Source organism: Ammospiza caudacuta, chromosome 31 (genome assembly GCF_027887145.1).
Source record: "Ammospiza caudacuta isolate bAmmCau1 chromosome 31, bAmmCau1.pri, whole genome shotgun sequence".
Lineage (NCBI taxonomy): Eukaryota > Metazoa > Chordata > Aves > Passeriformes > Passerellidae > Ammospiza > Ammospiza caudacuta.
In genome coordinates, this window is record NC_080623.1 from 4729332 (window position 1) to 4747955 (window position 18624).

At 64.6% G+C, this 18624-nt stretch overlaps 2 protein-coding genes across 2 annotated transcripts in view; one reads left to right on the forward strand and one right to left on the reverse strand.

Moving 5' to 3' along the window:
- The first annotated feature begins 2997 nt into the window (after window positions 1–2997).
- The window catches only part of ZNF385A (zinc finger protein 385A), an 18844-nt gene continuing 3217 nt past the window's right edge, over window positions 2998–18624 (forward strand). Inside the window, 8 exon segments of the mRNA XM_058822005.1 lie at window positions 2998–3076; window positions 3258–3378; window positions 3973–4087; window positions 5865–5960; window positions 7875–8028; window positions 8642–8848; window positions 9909–10075; window positions 11114–11207. Coding sequence (XP_058677988.1) covers window positions 2998–3076; window positions 3258–3378; window positions 3973–4087; window positions 5865–5960; window positions 7875–8028; window positions 8642–8848; window positions 9909–10075; window positions 11114–11207 — 1033 coding nt within the window.
- The window catches only part of HNRNPA1 (heterogeneous nuclear ribonucleoprotein A1), a 39778-nt gene continuing 24912 nt past the window's right edge, over window positions 3759–18624 (reverse strand). The window contains exon 12 of the transcript XR_009275820.1: window positions 3759–3800. The gene's annotated coding sequence lies outside the window, so the exon portion shown is untranslated. The remainder of the gene's footprint in view (window positions 3801–18624) is intronic.

Below are 18624 nucleotides of genomic sequence, written 5' to 3' on the forward strand. Positions count from 1 at the left end.
GGGGGACACTCGGGGACACAGGGGGACACTCAGGGACAGGGGGACACACTCGGGGACACTCGGGGACAGGGGGACACACTCGGGGACATGAGGATAGGGGGACATGAGGATATGGGGACACACATGGACAGGAGGACACGGGGACAGACAGAGGGACACGGTGGTGACAGTGGGACACACACAGGGACACAGGGACATGGGGACACACACAGGGACAGGGGACAGACAGAGGGACGCGGTGACGCGGTGACAGTGGGACACACACAGGGATGGGGGACACAGGGACACACTCAGGGACATGGGGACAGCGGACACACGCAGGGACACATTTGGGGACACGGAGGGACAGGGGACACACTTGGGGACAGAGGGAGAGGAGACACGGGGACACGGGGACAGTGGGACACGGGGACAGGGGACACACACAGGGACACATTTGGGGACACAGGGACACACAGAGGGATGGGGGACACAGGCATAGGGGACACACGGGGACATGGGGACACACACAGGGACACACAAAGGGACACAGGGACACAGGGATAGGGGACACACGGGGACATGGGGACAGGGTGACAAGGGGACACACGGGGACATGGGGACAAGGGGACACACACAGGGACACACACAGGGATGCACAAAGGGACACAGGGACACAGGGATAGGGGACACACAGGGACATGGGGACAAAGGGACACACTTGGGGACACACTTGGGGACACAGGGACGTGGGGACACACTTGGGGACACAGGGACGTGGGGACACACTTGGGGACACGGTGGCACCGCGGCGGTCACGGCCGCTGCCCCGGACACTGCCGGGGCTCAATTACACCTCATTAGCAGCCGGGACTCGTCCGGTGTCAATAATTAATTACCGAGTCATCAATCATTCATTAATGATTCATCAATAATTCATCGATCATTCATCGGTAATTCGTCGGTAATTCACGGATAATTCACCGATATTTCATCAATAATTTACTGATAATTCACTGATAATTCATCGAAAATTCACCAATCATCGACACCCCCGGCCCCCCAAACACCACCGAGACCCCAAAATCAGAGACCCCAAAATCCAGAGAATCCAAAATTCACAGACCCCAAAATTCAGAGAATCCAAAATTCACAGACCCCAAAATTCACAGACCCCAAAATCCAGAGAACCCAAAATCCAGAGAATCCAAAATTCACAGACCCCAAAATTCACAGACCCCAAAATCCAGAGAACCCAAAATCCAGAGACCCCAAAATTCACAGACCCCAAAATTCAGTGAGCCCAAAATCAGAGACCCCAAAATCCAGAGAACCCAAAATTCACAGACCCCAAAATCCAGAGACCCCACAAAGAGACCCCCAGAGACCCAAAATTCAGAGACCCCAAAGTCTTTTGGGGTCTCTGGGGGTCCTGAATTTTGGGGGCCCTGAATTTGGGTTCTCCGATTTTTTGGTTCTCTGGGGTTTGGGGTCCCTGGATTTTTGGGATTTCTGAATTTTGGGGTTTCTGAATTTTGTATTCTCTGAATTTTGTGTTCTCTGAATTTTGAGTTCCCTGAATTTTCGGGTCTGTGAATTTTGGGGTTTCTGAATTTGTGTTCTCTGAATTTGGGGTCTCTAAATGTTGGGTTCTCTGAATTTTGGGTCTCAAAAAATTTGGGGTCCCTGGATATTTGGGGTCCCTGCATTTTGGGGTCTCTGAATTTTGGGTTCTCTGAATTTGGGCTCTCCGAATTTCGGGTTCTCTGGATTTTGGGGTCCCTGCATTTTGGGGTCTCTGAATTTTGAGGTCTGTGAATTTTGGGTTCTCTGAATTTGGGTTCTGTGAATTTTGGAGTTTCTGAATTTTGAGTTCCCTGGATTTTGGGTTCTCAGAATTTTGGGGACTCTGGGTTATTGGGGTCTCTGGATTTTGGGGATTTCTGGATTTTTGGGGCCCTGATTTCGGGGCCTCTCAGTTTGGGGTTCTCTGATTTTGGGGTTTCTAGATTTTGCGTTCTCTGAATTTCAGGTCTCTAAATTTTGGGTTCTCTGGATTTTAGGTTCTCTGAATTTTGGGGTCCCTGGATTTTTGGGGTCTCTGAATTTTGGATCCTCTGAATTTGGGGTCTCTGGATTTTGGAGTTTCTGAGTTTTGTGTTCCCTGGATTTTGTGTTCTCAGAATTTGGGGGACTCTGGGTTTTTGGGGTCTCTGGATTTTTGGGATTTCTGGATTTTATGTTCTCCGAATTTTGGGGTCCCTGCATTTTGAGTTTCCTGGATTTTGTGTTCTCAGAATTTTGGAGTCCCTGGATTTTTGGGGGGCTCTGATTTTTGGGGTGTGTGAATTTTGGGATCTCAGAATTTTGGGTTCCCTGGATTTTGTGTTCTCCGAGTTTTGGGCTCTCTGAATTTTGGGATCTCACAATTTTGGGGTCTCAGATTTTGTGTTCTCCGAGTTTTGGGCTCTCTGAATTTTGGGATCTCACAATTTTGGGGTCTCAGATTTTGTGTTCTCCGAATTTTGGGATCTCACAATTTTGGGGTCTCAGATTTTGTGTTCTCCGAGTTTTGGGCTCTCTGAATTTTGGGATCTCACAATTTTGGGGTCTCAGATTTTGTGTTCTCCGAATTTTGGACTCTGAATTTGGGATCTCACAATTTTGGGGTCTCAGATTTTGTGTTCTCCGAGTTTTGGGCTCTCTGAATTTTGGGATCTCACAATTTTGGGGTCTCAGATTTTGTGTTCACCGAGTTTTGGGCTCTCTGAATTTTGGGATCTCACAATTTTGGGGTCTCAGATTTTGTGTTCTCCGAGTTTTGAGCTCTCTGAATTTTGGGATCTCACAATTTTGGGTTCCCAGGATTTTCGGGCTCTGTGATTTTTGGGGTCCCCCCCCCGCCCCCTCGGTTCCCACGCTCCCGGGGTGCGCCTGTCGCCCCTCCCCCCCCCCCCCGCCCCCGCGCGCGCGTGTCCCGACACGTGCGCGACCCCGCCCGCCGCGCGCACGCGCACGATGGGGGGGGGGGGGCGCGAGGGGGGGGCGCGCGCGCGGACGGACGGACGGACGCGGGGACGCGCGCGCGTGGACGTGAGCGAGCGCGGGGGGAGGGGAACGGGGGGACAGGTCCGGGAGTGGGGGGGGGGGGGGAGGGGACAGCGCGGTTTGGGGGGGGGCGGGGGGGGAGGGGACACGCGCGGTGGGGGGAGGGGACACGCGTGGGGCGCGACACGCGCGGGAGGCCCCGCCCCCTCCCTCCCCCCCCCGTGCCCCAGTTCCGAGCGCCGCCATTGCTGAGCCCCCGAGGGGGGAGGGGACACGGGGGGAGGGGGAGGGGGGGACACGCAGGGACAGCCCCGCAGGGCCGCGCGCGACAGCGGCCGGGGGGGCCCGCAGGTAACGGAGACCCCCCCCCAAATAACGCAGAGAGGGGGGCTGGGGGCTTTGGGGGCTTTGGGGGGTTTTGGGCGTTTGGGGTTTGGGGTTTCGGATTTTCGGGATCTCGGCTTTGGGGGGGGTTGCGGTTTGGGGGATTTGGGTTTGGGATTTGGGGTCTTTGGGGGTTTGGGGCCTTTGGGGTTTGGGGGTCCAGGCCCTCGGGGGGGGGGGGTCCCGAGGAGCTCACCTGCCCCCCCCCCCCCCAACCCCCCAACCCCCCCATCCTCCGGTGCGGGGACCCCCGGGAGGGACCCGGGAACGCGCGGGGGGCGGCGGGAGGGGGGTCCTGGGGGGTCCCGGGGGGTCCTGAAGGGTCCCGGGGGGTTCCTGGGGGGTCCCGGGGGGTTCCTGGGGGGTCCCGGGGGGTCCTGGGGGGTCCCGGGGGGTCCCGCAGCTCCCCCAGCCCCCCCCCCCCGCATCCCCCGGTGCGGGCCGGGGACCCCGCGGAGGAACCGGGACCGGAACGGGGGGGAGGGTCCGGGGGTGCCCCGGGGGGGTCCCTGGGGGCCGTTTCGGGGGTCCCGCGCCCCCCGTGACGCCCCCCCGGCGCAGGGCGATGCTGCGGGCCCCGGGGCCGCCGCTGGGGCCGCCCCCCGGCCGCCTCCTCCTGCCCGACGCCGCCGCCGCCGCCGCCGCCGCGCTCCGGCTGCTGCCGCCGCTGCCCGCGGTGAGCGGGGCCGGGAACCGGGCGGGAACCGGGCAAAGGAACGGGCCCGGGGCCGCGGAGGGACAGGGGGAACCGCGGGGAAACCGGGGGGACCGGGGGGTCCCGGTACCGGCGGGGCCGGGGGAGATGCGGGGCTGAGCCCGGCCGCGGTTCGGGGGTGCCGGTACCGGCGGGTTCGAGGGTCCCGGTACCGGCGGGTTCGGGGATCCCGGTACCGGAGGGTTCGGGGGTGCCGGTACCGGAGGGTTCGGGGGTCCCGGTACCGGCGGGTTCGGGGGTCCCGGTACCGGAGGGTTCGGGGGTCCCGGTACCGGAGGGTTCGGGGGTGCCGGTACCGGAGGGTTCGGGGGTCCCGGTACCGGCGGGTTCGGGGGTCCCGGTACCGGAGGGTTCGGGGGTCTCGGTACCGGCGGGTTCGGGGGTCCCGGTACCGGAGGGTTCGGGGGTCTCGGTACCGGCGGGTTCGGGGGTGCCGGTGCTCGGGATTGGGGAGGGGGTCCCGGGAGGGTCCCGGCCAGGGTTCTGGGGAGTCCCGGGGCTGTTTCGGGGGTCCCGTCCCGGGGGGTTTCGGGGATTTCGGTACCGAAAGGTTCGGGGGTGCCGCTGCTGGGATGGGGGGGGGTCTCGGGCAGGGTCCCAGGGAGGTTCCGAGGGGGTCCCGGGCTGTTTTCGGGGGTCCCGGTACCGGAGGGTTCGGTGGGTGCCGGTGCTCGGGATAGGGGGGGGGGGTCCCGGGGCTGTTTTAGGGAGTCCCGGGGTTGTGTTTGGGGGTCCCGGTACCGGGGGGGGTTCCGGGGTCCCGGTACCGAAAGGTTCTGGGTGTCCCGGTGCTCGGGATTGCGGGGGGGGGGGTCCCGGGGCTGTTTTAGGGAGTCCCGGGGTTGTTTTTGGGGGTCCCGGTACCGGGGGGGTTCCGGGGGTTTCGCTCCGGTGCCCGCGAGGGGCGCGCGGGGTCCGGGGGCGGTGGGGGGGGGACACGGAGCGGCCCCGCCCCCTCCCGGCCGCCGTACCGGGACCCCCCCCCCCCCCCGTTCCACCCCCCCCGCCCCGAACCGGCGGTGCCGGGACCCCCAAAACCCCACCGGGACCCCCAAAACCCCACCGGGACCCCCAAAATCACCCCCGGGACCCCCAAAACCCCACCGGGACCCCCAAAATCACCCCCGGGACAGGGAACGCGCGACCCCCGAACCCCCCGGGACACCCCCCAATAACGGGAGGGGTCGGGACCCCCCCCGGGACCCCCCGGGACCCCCCCCGGGGCTCGGTGCGATCGGGACCCCCCGAACCTGCCCCGGGACCCCAAAATCACCCGCGGGGGATCCGGGACCCCCAAAACCTCTCGGGGGGGCTCCCGGGACCCCCAAATTCCCCCCAGCCGGGGGTGGGGGCGGTCCCGGTTCCCTCCCGGTCCCTCCCGGTCCCCCGGGCTTGGGCAGGGCGGGATTCCTGAGGCGCTGCGGAACGGAACGGGAGCGGGGGCGATTTCGGGGGATTTTGGGGTTTGCGGGGTCATTTTGGGGTGGTTTGGGTCATTTTGGGGTGGTTTGGGTCATTTTGGGGTGGTTTGGGTCATTTTGGGGTGCCGACCCCCCCTCTGTGCCCCCCCCCAGATGGAGGCCCTGCCCAAGGGGGGCTGGGGGCGGTTTTGGGGGGATATTTTGGGGGTTTTTGGGACACGGGGAGTTTTGGGGGGATATTTTGGGTTTATTTTGGTTTTTTGGGGGTATTTTGGTGATTTTGGGGTGCCGACCCCCCCTCTGTGCCCCCTCCCCAGATGGAGGCCCTGCCCAAGGGGGGGCTGGGGGCTCTGGCCAAGCCCCGGCGCCCGGTGATCGCCTGCAGCGTCTGCCAGATCCGCTTCAACTCCGAGGTGGGACCCCCGGGACCCCCCAAAACCAGGGACCACCCCCAAAACCAGGGACCACCCCCCAAAATCTGGGACCACCCCCCAAAACCAGGGACCACCCCCCAAAAACCCGGGCTAGACCCCCGCGACCCCCTCAAAACCAGGGACCACCCCCCAAAACCAGGGACCACCCCCCAAAATCTGGGACCACCCCCCAAAACCAGGGACCACCCCCCAAAATCTGGGACCACCCCCCAAAACCAGCGACCACCCCCCAAAATCTGGGACCACCCTCAAAATCAGGGACCACCCCCCAAAATCTGGGACCACCCCCCAAAAACCCGGGCTAGACCCCCGGGACCCCTCCCCAAAAAACTGGGACAGACCCTGGGGACCCCCCAGTGCTGAGCGCTGGCACTTGGGGGTCCCCAGGGTGTCCCCACGGGGTGACACAGTGAGCGGGGGTGTGCCAGTGTCCCCAAGGTGTCACAGTGTCCCCAAGGTGTCACAGTGTCCTGGGCTGTGTCCCGGGGGTGTCCCCGTGTCCCAGGGGTGTCACACTGTCCCCACGCTGTCCCCACACTGTCCCCATGTCCTGGGGATGTCACGCTGTCCCCACACTGTCCCCTTGTCCCAGGGGTGTCACTCTGTCCCCACACTGTCCCCATGTCCCAGGGATGTCACACTGTCCCCACGTTGTCCCCACACTGTCCCCTTGTCCCGGGGGTGTCACTCTGTCCCCGGGCCCTGTGTGTGACTGTCCCAGGGATGTCACACTGTCCCCACATGTGTCCCAGGGCAGTGTCACTGTCCCCGTGTCCTGGCAGTGTCACTCTGTCCCTGCACTGTCCCTGGGCTCTGTGTCACTGTCCCCACGCTGGCAGTGTCCCCGTGTCCCCCCAGAGCCAGGCCGCCGCTCACTACCAGGGCAATGGGGCTGTGTCACTGTCACACAGCTGTCCCCAGGCTGTCCCCATGCCCCCGGCTGTGTCACAGTGTCCCTGTCCCTGTCCCCAGAGCCAGGGCAATGGGGCTCTGTGTCACTGTCACTGGGCTGTCCCCAGGCTGTCCCTGGCTGTGTCACAGTGTCCCTGTCCCTGTCCCTGTCCCTGTCCCCAGAGCCAGGCCGCCGCTCACTACCAGGGCAATGGGGCTGTGTGTCACTGTCACTGGGCTGTCCCCAGGCTGTCCCCATGTCCCCGGCTGTGTCACAGTGTCCCCAGGCTGTCCCCAGGCTGTCCCCAGGCTGTCCCCAGGCTGTCCCCATGTCCCTGGCTGTGTCCCATGTCCCTGTCCCTGTCCCTGTCCCCAGAGCCAGGGCAATGGGGCTGTGTGTCACTGTCACTGGGCTGTGCCCATGTCCCCGGCTGTGTCACAGTGTCCCTGTCCCTGTCCCCTGTCCCCATGTCCCCAGAGCCAGGCCGCCGCTCACTACCAGGCCAATGGGGCTCTGTGTCACTGTCACTGGGCTGTCCCCAGGCTGTCCCATGTCCCCGGCTGTGTCACAGTGTCCCTGTCCCTGTCCCCAGAGCCAGGGCAATGGGGCTCTGTGTCACTGTCACTGGGCTGTCCCCAGGCTGTCCCTGGCTGTGTCCCATGTCCCTGTCCCTGTCCCTGTCCCCAGAGCCAGGGCAATGGGACTGTGTGTCACTGTCACTGGGCTGTCCCCAGGCTGTCCCCAGGCTGTGTCACAGTGTCCCTGTCCCTGTCCCTGTCCCTGTCCCCAGAGCCAGGCCGCCGCTCACTACCAGGCCAGTGGGGCTCTGTGTCACTGTCACTGGGCTGTGCCCATGTCCCCGGCTGTGTCACAGTGTCCCTGTCCCTGTCCCTGTCCCCAGAGCCAGGGCAATGGGGCTCTGTGTCACTGTCACTGGGCTGTCCCCAGGCTGTCCCCAGGCTGTCCCCGGCTGTGTCCCATGTCCCTGTCCCTGTCCCCAGAGCCAGGCCGCCGCTCACTACCAGGGCAATCGCCACGCCCGTCGCCTCAAGGGCCTCGAGGCCGCCCGCGCCCGCCGGGGGGGGGACCCCGGGGAGCCCCCGGAGCCGCCCGGACCCGCGGCCCCCCCGGGCGGGGACCCCCCCGAGCGCCCAGGTGGGTGATGGGGCCCAAAGCCCCCCCGTAAGCCCCAAATCCCCGAATTCACCCCCAGAATCCCCCCACATTCCCCTATAACCCCCAAATCCCCGAATTCACCCCCAAAATCCCCCTAATTCACCCCCAAAATCCCCCCAAATCCCCCTATAACCCCCAAATCCCCCTATAACCCCCAAAATCCCCTCAAATCCCCCCCCAAATTCCCCCATAACCCCCCCAAATCCCCCCCCCAAATTCCCCCATAACCCCCCCAAATACCTGTTTAATCCCCCCCCATTCCCCCCCCCAGGGGAGCAGCCCCCCATAACCCCCCAAATTCCCCCATAACCCCCAAATTCCCCCATAACCCCCCTACATCTCTCCCAAATCCCCCCCAAATTCCCCCATTTCACCCCATTCCCCCCCCCCAGGGAGCAGCCCCCATAACCCCCCAATTCCCCCATAACCCCCCCAAATCCCCCCCCAAATTCCCCCATAACCCCCCCAAATCCCCCCCCAAATTCCCCCATAACCCCCCTAAATCCCCCCCAAATTCCCCCATAACCCCCCATAACCCCCCATTTCACCCCATTTCCCCCCATTTCACCCCATTTCCCCCCCCCCCCCCCAGGGGAGCAGCCCCCCGCCCCCGCCGCCCCCGGAGCCCCCGGGCCCCCCTCGCCCCCCGCCCCTCCCCCCGCGGGGGGGGCAGAGCCGGGGGGGCCGCGGGAGGAGGAGGAGGAGGAGGAGGAGAGGGCGAAGGCCAAGCGGCTCCTGTACTGCGGGCTCTGCAAGGTGGCCGTCAACTCCCTGAGCCAGCTGGAGGCCCACAACAAAGGTGGGGACACTGGGGACACTGTGGGGACACTGGGGACATCACAGAGATTGGGGACATTGGGGGATTGGGGACATTGGGGACATTGGGGACATTGGGGACATTGGGGACACAGCCACTCCTGTACTGCGGGCTCTGCAAGGTGGCCGTCAACTCCCTGAGCCAGCTGGAGGCCCACAACAAAGGTGGGGACATTGGGGACATTGGGGACATTGTGGGGACATTGGGGGCATTGGGGACATCACAGAGATTGGGGACACTGGGGGGATTGGGGACATTGGGGATATTGGGGACACTGGGGACATTGTGGGGACACTGGGGACACTGGGGACATCACAGAGATTGGGGACATTGGGGACACTGTGGGGACATTGGGGGCATCACAGAGATTGGGGACATTGGGGACACTGGGGATATTAGGGACACTGGGGACATTGGGGACACTGTGGGGACATTGGGGGCATCACAGAGATTGGGGACATTGGGGACACTGTGGGGACATTGGGGACATCACGGGACATCACAGAGATTGGGGACATTGGGGACACTGGGGACAGGGAGGGTACCAGGGACGTCAGAGACATTGGGGACATTGAGGTGACCGGGGAGATCAGGGACACTGTGGGGACACTGTGGGGACATCGGGGTGGCTCGGGGGGATCCCTGTGGGTTTGGGGGTCCCGGGGCAGTTTTGGGGTCCCGTGGGGTCCAGCCCTGTGTCCCCGCCAGGCACCAAGCACAAGACCCTGCTCGAGGCCCGCTCGGGGCTGGGGCCCATGGGGCAGTTTTGGGGGTCTCAGGGATGGTTTGGGGTCTCAGGGATGGTTTGGGGGTCCCAGGGATGGTTTGGGGTCTCAGGGATGGTTTGGGGGTCCCAGGGATGGTTTGGGGGTCTCAGGGATGGTTTGGGGGTCCCAGGGATGGTTTGGGGTCTCAGGGATGGTTTGGGGGTCCCAGGGATGGTTTGGGGTCTCAGGGATGGTTTGGGGGTCCCAGGGATGGTTTGGGGGTCCCAGGGATGGTTGTGGTGGCAGTTTTGGGGTTCACTCGTGTCCCCCCCCAGGCACCAAGCACAAGACCCTGCTCGAGGCCCGCTCGGGGCTGGGGCCCATCCGCGCCTTCCCGCGGGGGGGGGGCTCGGGGGGCGCCCCCCCGGCCGAGGGTCCCGAGCGCTCCTTCCACTGCCAGATCTGCAACGTGCGCCTCAACTCCGAGCTGCAGCTCAAACAGGTGCGGGGGGCCCAGAACCCCCAAACGAGCCCACCGGGACCCCACAGTGACCCTCAGGGGACCCCAAATCCCAAACGGACCCCACGGTCACCCCAGATCTCAAAAACGACCCCACAGGGACACCACAGGGACCCCACAGTGACCCCAAATGCTGCTGGGACCCCAAAGTGATCCCAAAGTGACCCCAAATTCCCAAACTGACCCCAAAGTGACTCCACACTGACCCCAAAGTGACCCCAAATCCCAAACTGACCCCAAATTCCCAAAGTGACCCCGAAGTGATCCCAAACTGACCCCAAATTCCCAAACTGACCCCACACTGACCCCAAATCCCAAAGTGACCCCAAATCCTGCTGGGACCCCAAAGTGACCCCAAAGTGACCCCAAATCCCAAAGTGACCCCACACTGACCCCAAAGTGACCCCACACTGACCCCAAATCCCCTCTGGGAGCCCCCAGAGACCCCAAATCCCCCTGGATCCCAAACTGACCCCAAATCCTGGGGGGAGACCCCACACTGACCCCCAAACTGAGCCTGGGATCCCCCGGGACCCCAAATCCCCAAAGTGACCCCAAATCCCAGCGGGGATTCCAAACTGACCCTGGAACCCCAAAACTGACCCCGAATCCCCACTGGAATCCCCCAAACTGACCCCAAATCCCCCCAGGGATCCCCAAAACCGACCCTGGGACCCCCAAACCGCCCCCAAACCCCCACCCCAGACACCCCCACCTGTGTCCCCCCGTGTTTTGGGGTGCTCTGACCGCCCCCATCCCCACACCTGGATCACCCCCCGGTTTTGGGGTGCTCTGACCCCACCCGTGCCCTTCCCAGGGACCCCCAAAGCCCCCCAGACCTCCCCCGGGGTCCCCCCCGATTTTAGGGTGCTCTGACCCCCCGTGCTCCCCCCGGGGTCCCCTCCAGTTTCGGGGTGCGCTGACCCCTCCCATGCCCCCTCAGTGATCCCCAAATTCCCCCAGACCCCCCCGTGCCCCCCCCCGGTTTCGGGGTGCGCTGACCCCCCCGTGCCCCCCCAGCACATCTCCAGCCGCCGGCACCGGGACGGGGTGGCCGGGAAGCCGAACCCGCTCCTGGGGCGCCACAAGAAACCGCGGAGCCCCCCCGAGATGGTGAGGGGGCAACGGGGGGCTGGGGGGGCTATAGGGGGGTTTGGGGGGGCTATAGGGCAGTCTGGAGGGGCTTATGGGGGGTTTATGGGGGGTCTGGGGATCCTTAGGGGGGTTTGGGGGGTCTATAGGGGGGGTTCGGGGGTCTATAGGGGGTTTTGGGGGGGCTATAGGAGGGTTTGGGGGATCTGCGTGGGGTTTGGAGGGGCTATAGGGGGGCTATAGGGGGGTTTGGGGGGTCCATAGGGGGGTTTGGGGGGTCCATAGGGGGGTTTGGGGGGTCTATAGGGGGGTTTGGGGGGGCTATAGGGGGGGCTGGGGGGGTCTGTGTGGGGTTTGGGGGGTCTATAGGGGGGGCTGGGGGTCTATAGGGGGGTTTTGGGGGGGCTATAGGGGGGTTTGGGGGGTCTGTGTGGGGTTTGGAGGGGCTATAGGGGGTCCATAGGGGAGTTTGGGGGTCCATAGGGGGTTGGGGGCGCTATAGGGCAGTCTGGAGGGGTTTATGGGGGGTTTGGGGGGTCCATAGGGGGTTTGGGGGCGCTATAGGGCAGTCTGGAGGGGTTTATGGGGGGTTTGGGGGGTCTGTGTGGGGTTTGGGGGGGTCCATAGGGGGTTGGGGGCGCTATAGGGCAGTCTGGAGGGGTTTATGGGGGGTTTGGGGGGTCTGTGTGGGGTTTGGGGGGGTCCATAGGGGGTTTGGGGGCGCTATAGGGCAGTCTGGAGGGGTTTATGGGGGGTTTGGGGGGTCCATAGGGGGTTGGGGGCGCTATAGGGCAGTCTGGAGGGGTTTATGGGGGGTTTGGGGGGTCTGGGGATCCACTGGGGGGGTTTGGGGAAGGGTCTGTGTGGGGTTTGGGGGTCTATAGGGGGGTTTGGGGGTCCTGGGGTGTCTGTGTGGGGTTTTGGGGGGCTCTGGGGGGGGTCCTGGGATGTGTCTATGAGATTGGGGGGGTCCTGGGGTGTCTATGGGGGGGTTTGGGGGGGTCTGTGGGGTTGGGGGAGGGTCCTGAGGGGTCCATAGGGGCGTTTGGGGGGGCCCTGGGGGGGTCTAAAGGGGGTTTGTGGGGTGGGGAGGGTCTGTAGGGGGGTTTGGGGGGGGGCTGGGGGTATCACTGGGGACCCCCCCAGTACCGGGGCTGTTTGGGGGGGGTTCTGAGGCTCCCCCCGAGCTGGGGGTGTTTGGGGTATCAATGGGGGCTCCCCCTAAATGGGGGTGTCCGGGGGTGCCCGGGGGTATCCGTGGGGACCCCCCCATTACCGGGGCTGTTTGGGGGTGCCCGGGGCTGTTTGGGGGGGGTCTGGGGTTTCCGTGGCCCCCCCATTACCGGGGCTGTTTGGGGGTGCCCGGGGCTGTTTGGGGGTATCCGTGGCCCCCCCCATTACCGGGGCTGTTTGGGGGTGCCCGGGGGGCTGTTTGGGGGTGCCCGGGGGGCTGTTTGGGGGTACCCGTGGCCCCCCCCCCATTACCGTTCCCGTTCCCGTCCCCCCCAGGCGCCGCTGCCGTTCCCCAAGGAGCTGCCCAAGGCCCTGGCGGGGGGGGGGCTCCTCCCGCCCCCCCTGGCCCTCGCGGCCGCCGCCGCCGCCATCGCCGCCCCCCCCCCTGGCGCTGCGCCCCCCCCGCGCCCGCCCTGCTGCCCGCGCCCCCCCTGGCGCCCGCCCTGCTGCGCCCGGCACCGGGACCCCTGAGAGCCGGGCACGCGCCCCTGCTGTTCACGCCGTACTGACCGACTGACCGACGGACTGACGGACACGGGAGGGACTGACGGACTGACTGACTGACACACTGACTGACTGACGGACACGGCAGTGACTGACTGACTGACAGACTGACGGACTGACGGACTGACGGACTGACTGACGGACTGACGGACATGGGACTCACAGACTGACTGACAGACGGACTGACGGACACGGCACTGACTGACTGACTGACACACTCACTGACTGACGGACTGACAGACGGACTGATGGACAGACACACTCACTGACAGACAGACTGACAGACACAGCCCTGCTGCGCCCGGCACCGGGACCGCTCCGACCGGGACGCTCTCCGCTGCTGTTCACACCGGACTGACGGACTGACGGACACGGGACAGACACGCGGACACAGGGACAGACAGACACAGACACAGGGACAGACACACGGACATGGGACAGACAGACACACACGGGGACAGACACACGGACACAGACACAGGGACAGACACACGGACATGGGACAGACAGACACACACGGGGACAGACACACGGACACAGACACAGGGACAGACACACGGACATGGGACAGACAGACACACACAGGGACAGACACACGGACACAGGGACCGCCCCCCCCCCCCCCAGAACAGCCCCTGGGAACGCCCCCCCCGCCCCCCCAAAGCCTGGAACATTCCTTGGGACAATCCTGGAACCGGACACACCCCCCCCCCCCCGCCGGGACAACTGGACAACAGCCGGTGCCTGGCAACCGTTACCTGGCAACAAGGAACCGCCTGGCAACCGTCGCCCGGCGACGTTTAGTGAGCAACTGCCCGGTGACGGTCACCAGGCAACGGTTACTTAGCAACCAGGGCTGCCCATGGCAACCATTCCCTGACAACGGCTCCCTGGCAACCGTTACCTGGCAACCAGGGCTGCCCATGGCAACGGTTACCTGGCAACCGCCTGCACCCAGAGCTGCACGTGGAAACGTCTCCTAGCAACCGTAATCTCCTAGCAACCATCATCTCCTAGCAACCATCTCCTAGCAACCGTCTCCTAGCAACACCCCCAGCCATTCTCTCCCCTCCCCCCGGGCTCAGCGATTATTTTTATTTTTTAACTGGAATTTGGAGATTTGGCAGGAAAACACCGAGCCCCCCCCCCGCCCCCCCCCTCCCCGGGACCCCCCCCCGGCCCCACCGCACAAACCCCGGGGCCCGGGACCCCCCGGGATGGGGGAGGGGTCCCCAAAGCCCCCCCCCCCCCCCGGCACCTCAGGGATCTGCTCAGCAATCAGCGACGGCTCGAGGGATGGAGCCCCCCCAGACCCCCCCAAAATCCACCCCGGGACCCCCCCCAAGTTCCCCCCGAGCCCCCCCAAGCCATGACCTCTTGCACTGAGGGCACCGAGCCCCGCACAGCCCCGGGGGGGCCCCCCAAAAATCGCCCCCCCCCCCCATTCCCTCCCCTTCTCTGGGCCCAGCCCATTGCAATAACGTGGGGGGGGGGCGGGGCACCCCCCCCTGTAAATAATGACCCCCCCCATACACACACACATGGTACAGCCCCACAAGCACTGTGCCCCCCCCCCAAAAATCCTGCAGCCCCCCAAAATCCTGAACCCCCCCCCAAAACCCTGAAACCCCTCCCAGCACTGTGACCCCCCCCCCAAAAAAATATCTTGCACCCCCCCAAAAAAATCCTGCACCCCCCCAAAAATATCCTGCACCCCCCAGCACTGTGACCCCCCCCAAAAAAACCCCTGCACTCCCCCCACCCCAAAATCCTGCAACCCCCATCACTGTGACCCCCCCCAAAAAAAAATCCCGGACCCCTCCATCACTGTGACCCCCCCACCCCAAAATCCTGCACCCCCCCACTATCACTGTGCCCCCCCCCCCTTATCACCAGAGCCCCCCCAAACCTTGCACTGAACCCCCCCCCCAATTTTTGGGCATCCCCCACCTTGGCACTGACCCCCCCCCCCCCAAATTTCGGGCCCCCCCCCGGCACTGAACCCCCCAAATTTTGGGTTTCCCCCCCCCACTCTCGGCACTGACCCCTCCCCAATTTGGGGCCCCCCCCAGTGAAACTGTGACTCAGCAAAGCAATAGCGGGTGGGGGGGGGTTTGGGGGGACCCCTGCCCCCCCCACCCCGTGTCCCCCCCCCAGCTTCACCCCAATAAACGACCGGGTTTGACTCCGGCTCTGGGGGTCTGGGGGGTCCTGGGGGGCTCACAGGGGGATCTTGGGGTCCCCAGTTGGATTTTGGGGTTCCCCAAGAGGGTCCTGGGTGGGTTTTGGGGTCTCTAAGGCGGTCCCAGGTTGATTTTGGGGATCCCCAAGGGGGTCCCAGGTGGATTTTGGGGATCCCCAAGGTGGTCCCAGGTGGATTTTGGGGGTCCCCAAGGGGGTCCCAGGTGGATTTTGGGGATCCCCAAGGGGGTCCCAGGTGGATTTTGGGGGTCCCCATGTGGGTCTTGGTGAGTTCTGGGGTCCCCAGTTGGATTTTGGGGTTCCCCAAGAGGGTCCTGGATGGGTTTTGGGGTCCCTAAGGGGGTCCCAGGTGGATTTTGGGGGTCCCCAAGGGGGTCTTGGTGAGTTCTGGGGTCCCCAGGGGGATTTTGGGGTCTGTAAGGGGGTCCCCAGGTGGATTTTGGGGTCCCCAGGGAGGTCCTGGGTGGGTTTTGGGGTCTCCAAGGGGGTCCCTGATGGATTTTGGGGTCCCCGCGTGGGTCCTGGGTGAGTTTCGGGGTCCCCAGTTGGATTTTGGGGATCTGCAAGTGGATTTTGGGGTCCCCAAGGCAGTCCCAAGTGGGTTTAGGGGATCCCCACGGAGGTCCCAGGTGGGTTTGGGGGTCTCCAAGGGGGTCCCTGATGGATTTTGGGGTCCCCACGTGGGTCTTGGGTGGGTTTTGGGGATCTCCAGGTGGATTTTGGGGTCCCCAGGGAGGTCCTGGGTGGGTTTTGGGGGTCTCTAAGGAGGTCCCAGGTGGGTTTTGGGGTTCCCCAAGAGGGTCCTGGGTGGGTTTGGGGGTCTCCAGGTGGATTTTGGGGTCCCCAGGGGTGTCCCAGGTGGGTTTGGGGGTCTCCAAGGGGGTCCCTGATGGATTTTGGGGTTCCCCAAGAGCGTCCTGGGTGGGTTTTGGGGTCCCCAGGGAGGTCCTGGGTGGGTTTTGGGGGTCTCTAAGGGGGTCCCTGATGGATTTTGGGGTCCCCACGTGGGTCCTGGGTGGGTTTTGGGGTCCCCAGGGGTGTCCCAGGCCCAGCTCCACACCCCCCCTTTGTGTCCCTTGTGTCCCCCCAGGCAGCTTGGGGACACCCCGGGGGACGCCCCCTTCTTGGGCGGGGGGGGGGGGGGGGACCCCCAAAATCCTCCCAAATGTCCCCAAAAATCCCCAAATCCCCCCAGCGACCCCCGGGGCGGCGCGGGCACAGAGCAGCAGCAGCAGCAGCACAGCGAGTGGGGGGCACGGCGTGTTGGGGGGCACGGCGTGTTGGGGGGGCACGGCGTGTTGGGGGGCACGGGGGGTCCGGGGGGTTTTTGGGGGGGTCCCAGGAGCTCCTGGGGCTCCCAGGGTGTTCTGGGGGGGGTCCCGGGGGATTCCTGGGAGGTTTTGGGGTGGGGGGGGGGGGTCCCAGGAGCCCCCAGGTTTTTTGGGGGTCCCGGGGGGGTCCCAGGAGGTTTTGGGGGTCCCCCCCTATCGCAGCAGTGACCACTTGATCTGCTCCTTCGCCGACTGCAGCACCTGGGGGGGCACAGACACATGGGGGGCACACCTGGGGATGGGGGGCACACCTGGGGACGGGGGGCGCACCTGGGGATTGGGGGGCACACCTGGGGGGCACACCTGGGGATGGGGGCACACCTGGGGGGGGCACAGACACATGGGGGGCACACCTGGGGATGGGGGGCACACCTGGGGACACCCCCGCGAGGGTTTTGGGGGTCCCAGGAGGTTTTTGAGGGGTCCCGGGGGGGTTTTGGAGGGGGTCCACAGGGGTCCTGGGTTAGGGTTTGGGGGGGCCCATGAGGTTTTGGGGGGGGGTCCCAGGGGGTTTTGGGAGTCCCAGGGGTTTTTGGGGGGGGGGGGGTCCCAGGGGGTTTTGAGGAGTCCCAGGGTGTTTTTGGGGGGGGTCCCAGATGGTTTTTAAGGGTGCCAGGAGGTTTTTTGGGGGGGTCTCAGGGGGTTTTGGGGGGGTCCCAGGAATTTTTTTTGGGGGGTGGTCCCAGGGATTTTTTTTGGGGGGGTCTCAGGGGGTTTTGGGGTCCTACCTGTGACACCGTCTGCTCCGTCAGGGGCACGTCCTCGCCCTGGGACAGCGGGGACAGGGGGGGACACAGGGGGGGACACGGGGGGGGACACAGTCGGTGCCTGGGGCAGGGGGGGCACCCAGGACCCCCCTGTGGTGCCCCCCAGACCCCTCAGAAACCCCCCAAAAAAACCCAAAACTCCGGAGACCCCCAAATCCCCCCAACCCCCCCCCCCCCCCAAAAAAAAAAACCCCAAAACCCCAAATCCCCCCCAAAAAAACCCAAATCCCTCCAAAAGCCTGAAAGCCCAAGTCCCCCCAAATCCCCCCAAAAACCCCAAATCACCCCCAAAAACCCTGAAACCCCCCAAACCCCCCAGACCCCTGGGACCCCCCAGAATCCCCAAATCCCCCCAAATCCCCCCAAAATCCCCCAGACCCCCCGGTGCAGCCCCGTACCCGCACGGCCACGCGGTGCACGACTTGCTGGGGGTCGCTCTCCAGGATCACCCTGAGGGGACAGACGGACACACGGACATGGGGACACGGGGACACAGGGACAGGGGGACACGGGGACAGGGGGACACAGGGACAGGGGGACACACGGACATGGGGACACGGGGACACAGGGACAGGGGGACACGGGGACAGGGGGACACACGGACATGGGGACACGGGGACACAGGGACAGGGGGACACGGGGACAGGGGGACACACGGACAGGGGGACACACGGACATGGGGACACGGGGACACAGGGACAGGGGGACACAGGGACAGGGGGACACGGGGACAGGGGGACACACGGACATGGGGACACGGGGACACAGGGACAGGGGGACACGGGGACAGGGGGACAGACGGACACACGGACATGGGGACACGGGGACACAGACGGACATGGGGCACAGACAGACACACAGACATGGGGACACAAGGACACGGGGACAGGGGGACAGGGGGACAGAGGGGACAGATGGACAGGGGTGACAGACAGACACACGGACATGGGGACATGGGGACACGGGGACACAGACGGACATGGGGACACGGGGACAGGGGGACAGGGGGATATGGGGGACAGGGGGGACACGGGGACACAGGGACAGGGGTGACAGACGGACACACAGACACAGGGACATGGCGACAGGGGGACACCTCAGCACTGGGGGGTGACAGTCTCCAGGGAGAGGTGACAGTGACGGGATGGTGACGGGATGGTGACAGGGATGGTGACAGGGAGGGTGACAGGGATGGTGACGGGATGGTGACAGGGATGGTGACAGGGATGGTGACAGGGAGGGTGACAGGGATGGTGACAGGGATGGTGACAGGGAGGGTGACAGGGATGGTGACAGGGATGGTGACAGGGATGGTGACAGGGATGGTGACAGGGATGGTGACAGGGACGGTGACAGGGATGGTGACAGGGAGGGTGACAGGGATGGTGACAGGGACGGTGAC